The sequence below is a fragment of the Limulus polyphemus genome, unplaced genomic scaffold (assembly GCF_000517525.1).
Source record: "Limulus polyphemus unplaced genomic scaffold, Limulus_polyphemus-2.1.2 Scaffold6212, whole genome shotgun sequence".
NCBI classification, from domain to species: domain Eukaryota; kingdom Metazoa; phylum Arthropoda; class Merostomata; order Xiphosura; family Limulidae; genus Limulus; species Limulus polyphemus.
The window spans coordinates 22,201-29,683 of record NW_013671822.1 but is presented as its reverse complement, the minus strand read 5'-3'; the positions used below and the strand labels follow the sequence as shown (position 1 = coordinate 29,683).

At 37.3% G+C, this 7,483-nt stretch overlaps 1 protein-coding gene across 1 annotated transcript in view; it reads right to left on the bottom strand.

Moving 5' to 3' along the window:
- The window catches only part of LOC106473484 (protocadherin Fat 4-like), a gene marked incomplete at both ends in the record, with an annotated part of 49,189 nt that overhangs the window by 24,858 nt on the left and 16,848 nt on the right, over positions 1-7,483 (bottom strand). The window contains 4 exon segments of the mRNA XM_022401907.1: positions 374-585; positions 2,118-2,288; positions 3,977-4,111; positions 6,778-6,951. Coding sequence (XP_022257615.1) covers positions 374-585; positions 2,118-2,288; positions 3,977-4,111; positions 6,778-6,951 — 692 coding nt within the window.

The window sequence follows — 7,483 nt, the reverse complement described above, 5'->3', positions numbered from 1 at the left end:
AAGGAGATAAAGAACAGGAAAAAATCTGATTCGAATATATACGCCACTTTTACGTCTAGCATGGTCTGGTGTAGAGGTCGCTCGACTCGCAATCTGCTGGTCGCGGATTCGAATCGCCGTCACCAAACATGCTCGTCCTTTCAGCCATGGGGGTGTTATAATGTGACGGTCAATTCCACTATTCGTTGGTAAAAACATTAGCCCAAAAGTGGGCGGTGGGTGGAGTTGACTAGCTCTGCCTTCCCTCTTTTGTTATATTTTAAAAAAGCATATTCATATCACACCGGAAAATAAAACAATAAATCTTCTAATTATTAAACTAAATTACTGTGTTGCTAAGCCTAAGCAGTTTCTTGAAAATGAGAGCACATACCTTCGCTCGTATCCGATATCAGCTGAATCGGTGGCAAGAACAAAGAAGGTATACTGGGCAGGCTTGAGATGGATTTCAGAAAACGCCTCCAGGACGTAAATAGATCCATTTATAGCATGGACGCCGAATGGTGCAGATTTGCTTAAGCCGTCGTCCTGTTTAGAATAATGAATGATACCGTTCACTCCGACGTCCGGGTCGATAGCTTTCACCTATAGGCAGAGATCAGTAGTATAATGAATTATTTATTTTTTATGGAATGAGTTATAATTTTCAATCATATCGTTCTATAGATGTGATAAAATGAACGGACAGTACAATAAACAAAGAAAATTAAATTCGTTACAAATTTCCACCTCCTCTCATAGAAACGGGAGATTTTTACCATTCGTCAATCATAGAAGACATTTTATACAATCCTCCAATCAAAGAAGTCACTTTATATAATCCTCCAATCAAAGAAGCCACTTTATACAATTCGCCAATCAAAGAAGCCACTTTATACAATCCGCCAATCAAAGAAGCCACTTTATACAATCCGCCAATCAAAGAGAATACTGGTGGGACAGCGGTAAGTCTTCGGATTTACAATGCTAAAATCAGGGGTTCGATTCCCCTCGGTGGACTAGCCACATCGGGCTATTTGCTGCTGCTATAAGAAAACACACCCCCAAACAAAGAACCCACTTTATTATATTAATCCATTCAAGAACATAACCCGTTTTATCGTCTGACACCAACCAAAAATAATAACTTTAACTAGCACTCGAATTGTAAAAAATGAGAATAAAAAAGTTAACAAAGGGAACTCCTGAAATCTACTCACAGATGTGTGTTTCTACAATCAAGCATTTGACAGTCTGAGTTACAGTTTCTTTCTGTTAACAATGGGAACGTTTATCCAATGTACTAATTAGTTAGGTTACTTTTGATAACTAAATCACGAAAACACAACTGTTTCTCCCATCTTATCATTACAGACACTTTGCACTAAAGAAATGTGGATTACCATAATAGAACCATATTACATTAAATTATTCTGTTGTTAAATATTCTATTTTCTTCATTAAAACATTGTTCATAAATAAAAAATAAAAATAACTGCATTACATGAAATCCATCAATTCTAATCTCGAGCTCAGCGCCAAACAAAACTTTTATCCCAGTAATATGAAATAATCTCTTTTCTGTCATATTACTTCAGAAAAAAACTCGTTCAAAGTATGTTTGTTTGTTTTGTTTTAATTTCGCGCAAAACTTGTTTGTTTTTTGAATTTCACGCAAAGCTACACGAGGGTTATCTGCGCTAGCCGTCCCTAATTTAGCAGTGTAAGACTAGAGGGAAGGCAGCTAGTCATCACCACCCACCGCCAACTCTGGGGCTACTCTTTTACCAACGAATAGTGGGATTGACCGTCACATTATAACGCCCCCACGGCTGAAAAGGCGAGCATGTTTGGTGGGACGGGGATTCGAACCCGCGACCCTCAGAGAACGAGTCGAGCGCCCTAACCACCTGGCCATGCCGGGGCCCTAACCACCTGGCTATGCCGGGCTTCAAAGTATTTATACACCATAAGTGATGTCTATTTAAAACTGTTCTAACTCAAGTTTAAACATCCTAAGTAAGTTACAGAAAATAGGCTACAATTTTTGCAGAATGGAAAATTACTCTAGTTCTACTAATAAAATGAAATATCGCAGAGTTTTAAGAGCTTAACTAGAGATAAAAACAAAAACTTACAATGCCAAGGAGACTTCCTGGTGGATCCGTTTCTGTTACAATAAAATTATAAGCAGGTTCTGGTATAAACTGTGGATTGTTGTCGTTCGCATCAAGAAGATGGATTTGGACTTGAGTAGAACTTTCAGGAACATTGGGGTTGACATTCGGTAGGAGTTCCTCGGCTGTCACCTGTCAGCGTGACACGAGAAATAAACATGAGAATAAAAAGGCTAAGACAAATAGTGTCTTTTAAACTCAATTTCTACGTGCTTATCAATCATTCACAAAGTTTTAATTACGTAAATCATTTATGATATAATAATTTTTAATACTCCAGCCTCGGAGGCAGCATCCTACCCCAAAATAACCACCCAATCTTGGAAGTGGCAACCTACTTTGAAATACCACCCACTACCAATCTCAGAGGTAGCACTCCATCCGAATATAAAACTTCAGTTTCAGAAGCAATACTCAACCCGGAAATAACACCCAATCTCAGAGGTAGCACCCTACCCAGATATAAAACTTCAGTTTCAGAAGCAATACCCAACCCGGAAATAACACCCAATCTCAGAAGCAGCACCCTACCCGTAAATAACCCCCAATCTCAGAGGTAGCACCCTACCCAGATATAATACTTCAGTTTCAGAAGCAATACCCATCCCGGAAATAACACCCAATCTCAGAGGTAGCACCCTACCCAGATATAATACTTCATTTTCAGAAACAATACCCAACCCGGAAATAACACCCAATCTCAGAGATAGCACCCTACCCGGAAATACTCCCTCCCAATCTAAGAAGCAACATCCAACCCGGAAATAACCGAGACTTCGTTGTTATTTTTGCGTACGCTATAAATCACATTTTTTAAAGGCATATGACGCCTATAGTTGATCTAACATCTACTTTTTACAACGAAATACTACTCTCTTCTGTACTGTATCCTTACGGTACATTTTTCATTCAGTTCTATATAAATATAACAAGGACTCCCCCCCCAAAAAAAAAATACAAGTTTCTATAATATATATATACACACACATGCTATTGTAACTTGACCACAAATTAAAATAATTATCAAGAAAGTAAGGCGAGTGATATCCATCACACAGCCTGATGTATAAAACTCGTTTCTGAACACGTTTAGTAAATACAAAACAGACTACCTCAAACACTTGTTCGTCACGTAAAGACGTCGTTGAAAATTAATGATGGCTTCTATCTTTGAAGCCACCAGGGTTCTAAATCAAACTTTTTCGTTGTTACGTTTGTCAGAGACACGGCTAAACGTGGACACGGGAGTTTTATATATATATATCCTATCTTATCTTATTCATAAAACTGTAACCTAATTCGAATTTTCGTTTGTTTATACAAGCTTGTTTTTACACTACTGCTTTTAATGATAACTTGGTATGTGAGGAAAACGAAGCGCGGAGCTTCTAAAATAACACGTTACTTTGAATTTAGGAACTTGAGATACGAAACTGTGATATAGAAATAAAGGCCTTTATTTATTACTATAAATATCTTGTATAAATTTAGAAGCTAGACATATTAATATGCCCCCCGGTGGCACAGCGGTATGTCTGCGGACTTATAACGCTAGAAACCGGGTTTCGATACCCGTGGTGGGCAGAGCACAGATAGCCCATTGTGTAGCTTTGTGCTTACTTCCAAACAAACATATGAATTTAAAAAAATCAAAATAGTTATTTATTGACACATATTTCCTCTGATTGCCTCGCCACCTGCAAGTCATTGCAAGAACCAGAAATGTGAACCGTTGTGACTTATTCAATATGAGTTTGAAAAACGAAACAAAATTATTATTAAAATTAATATTATTTTTCTTTCTTTTTTTTCTTCATTACCTTCATAATTAGTAAATCTTTGGTTTCCCTGTCCAGTTTGGAAGGGTCGTGAACTCTGATCCAGCCGTCTGTTTCATCCACTGAAAAGGCCCGAGACTCATCTTCCAAATGGTACTTGAACTTAGCGTTGTCTCCCTAGAAACAGAAGCAATATACTTTGTTTGTAAAACAGACGATTTTAATTAAATGTCAAAACGCTAAAACTCCTGTCCTGTTTCAGTTTTCTTTTATACATTTTTTAGAATTGTAGCGCAAAGCTACACTAAGGTTATCCCCGCACAGCAGTCCCTAATTTTGAACTGATAGACTAGAAGTAAGGAAGCTTAGTTAACAGTTCCGAACAATAATTTTTGGGTTACTTTTGTCTGACAGAACAGTGGAATTTCACAGTCATTCTTGAAGCGCGAGTTAAAAAAAAATGTGGAACACGTTTTTGCGGCAATGAGGCGCATACCATGAACCTTCGAATTTACAGTCTGAACACGTTAATTAACGAATCACGACCTGCGCCCTTTAAATAGCCTATAAGGGCACACAGCAGCCAGCAGACCTACTTTTTAAAAAATAGAACGTAATACAGCCCCATTGGCAACTTTATCTTGGTCTTTCTGTCTATTCTCATTAAAAGAAATACTTAACATTACGTATGTTTCTTTTTACATGTTCCTCTCATATTAATAAAATACTTGGTGAAAACCTCGACCTTAATCATTGCCTGTAACATAAATAATACCATTCAATGTAGTCGTAAATTAAAACTATGAAAGAACTTGATCGATATTTATTAATAGAGCCAGAAAGTATCATTGAATTCTTCGTATCACTCGTGCTTTAGGTTTCAAAACTTTGTATTTATCTAGCAATGAATTTGCCGTTTGGTTCATCTGCGCATGAGCCGAACTAGCGGCTTCAACATCCGGTTTTTCTTTTACTGGTCATACTGGTGTTGTTGGGAAGTTCCAAGGTAACTGAATTATTTCAAAACTTATCTTATAGTTCAGCAACACCATTATCAGCAGCCATCTTTGTAAATGTCTTAATAAGCAACACCATTATCAGCAGCCATCTTTGTAAATGTCTTAATAAACAACATCATTATCAGCAGCCATCTTTGTAAATGTCTTAATCAGCAACACCATTATCAGCAGCCATCTTTATAAATGTCTTAATAAGCAACACCATTATCAGCAGCCATTATATTGAAAATTTGTGCAGGTCCAGTCGTGAATGTTAGTGTTCCATCGACTTCTTTCCAGTTCCAAGTATCGTTTCATCACATTTTTTGGATACTTTTGGAAAATGAACCAATACTCAATAGGCTTTGCTGCTGATGTAATTACACCACGGATAAGAACCTATTGTACCTGCCAGTAGTCAGCGTGCCATCGATTTTTGTGTGGACCTCCAACACCAACTATTATTGACTTTTACCAAACAATTTGAATTTTGAGCTATCTATAAAGAGAACTGTCCTTCGCTCATCCCACTGTTTGAAATCTGATGCCCACTTCAGCCTTTGTGATCTGGTTATCTCTCTCCTAAGCATTGGTTTTTGAGCAGCTACACATTCATTGGAGCCAATTCGTTCTATTTTAGTACATCGATAAGATCGTTACCGGTTGCCATTTATCACATAAAAAGCAAAAAACATACCCAGTATTACTTGGCACCACTTTTGAAGAATTTGGGTTTTCTTAGTCGACCACTTCTATTTTTTCAAGTAATTTCGTCAGTGTTTCCATCAAACTTCGATTGAAATATGAAATTTTGCTTCAATCTATAGTAGCCTTCACCAGCAAAACCTCAAATTCACCTGTTTATCGTGTCGCATTTTAGTCCTAGGAACCAGGAGTATATAACCATGCTACTACTGTGAATAGTATAATTCTCCGTACTTTTATAGGCATGATGCTGGTTTGTCACTGTCTAATTCGTTTTAATGCAGCCAATTATAGTGTAACTGTAGTCTGGTGCAATTCATTTTCAAACAATAGAGGGGGAGCAATCGCATAATATTTGTATTTTATATCCTTTTTACTCACTGTACTCCATAAATATTTTAAATACTATAAGCTTAGAGAAATTAGGACTAAAAGTGATAGAATATGAAATAATTTTAACTAGTGATGAGAATCGTGTCACAAATTTAGTGATTTTTTTGTTTTGGATATTTTTTTCTTTGAGCCGCTTTAATATATTTCTAGTCAGAGACGAGGCCGAGCGTGACCTAGTGTTTACCGTGCTTAGCTATAGATCAGAAGGTCAAAGGTTTGAACCGCTATATGCCGCTAAACACGTTCTGCACTTTCAGTTGTGGGGAGCATTATAACTGTGGTCCCCTGGTGGGACAGCGGTAAGTCTTCTGACTTACAACACTAAAATCAGGGGTTCGATTCCACTCGGTGTACACAGCAGATAGCCCGAAGTGGCTTTGCTATAAGAAAACAAGCACAAAGACATTACAACTGTGAGAGTCAATTCTGTTATTCAGTCAAGAGTAGGTGCACGATAGGCGATAATGACCGTTGTTCTCCCTCTGATTAAAAATTTTAAATAAGGGGTAGCTATGCTTCAACCTTAAAATGGCCTTGCCCACAAGTCGGATAAGGTTCCGTTCCCGTCAAATAAAAATATCATTGTAAACTAGATACGCTTATATTACCTTTCATGAGTTTGACCATATAAATACAAACATTTAACATACAAAGGAACATTAATCCAAACCGACACCATTGTCTCCCACGTGCTGAGGACATATATCCAACTAAGAAAAACTGGCCGATAACAAAAATCAAGCTTACCAGATCTTTATCGTGGGCAAACACCTGAACTACATTAAATCCTGGTGGCAGATTTTCTACCACGGTGATATTGTACGAATCATATTCAAAGACTGGAATGTTGTCATTGATGTCCACCACTATTACGTTCACTTTGACCAATGCCTGGCGAGCTGGATTGTCTCTCTGGATAGCCTAAAACGAGAACATAAATCGTATGAGAATCACAATTCTCGTGTCACGTTTTAAACACCTGTTTATCACATATAATCCGCTCCTTCGGTCTCTGATAGTGAGAAATTAATGAATGTTGAGACACATTTTTTTTACATAATTAAGTGCGTATACGTAATTCTTACTGATTCACAAGAAGCACTAAAAACGACTATAAAAAAAAGGGGGGAACAAAACATCACTAGTTAATGTGGTGAAATGTAGCGATATTTTGAACCAGTTTCAAATTCTTTTCATAATTTAATGTTCGAAGTACCTTAATTTTATTCATGTATTTAACTCTTTACAAACATATATGAAAATAATATATTTTTAGCTAATACTGTAATATAGTTTTAGCTAAAGAAGGGTAAATATATCTGGTGGAGAAGTTTGTTTGTTTGTTTTTGAATTTCGCTATTTACACGAGGGCTATCTGCGCTAGCCGTCCCTAATTTAGCAGTGTAAGACCAGAGGGAAGGCAGCTAGTCATCACCACCCGCTACCAACTCTT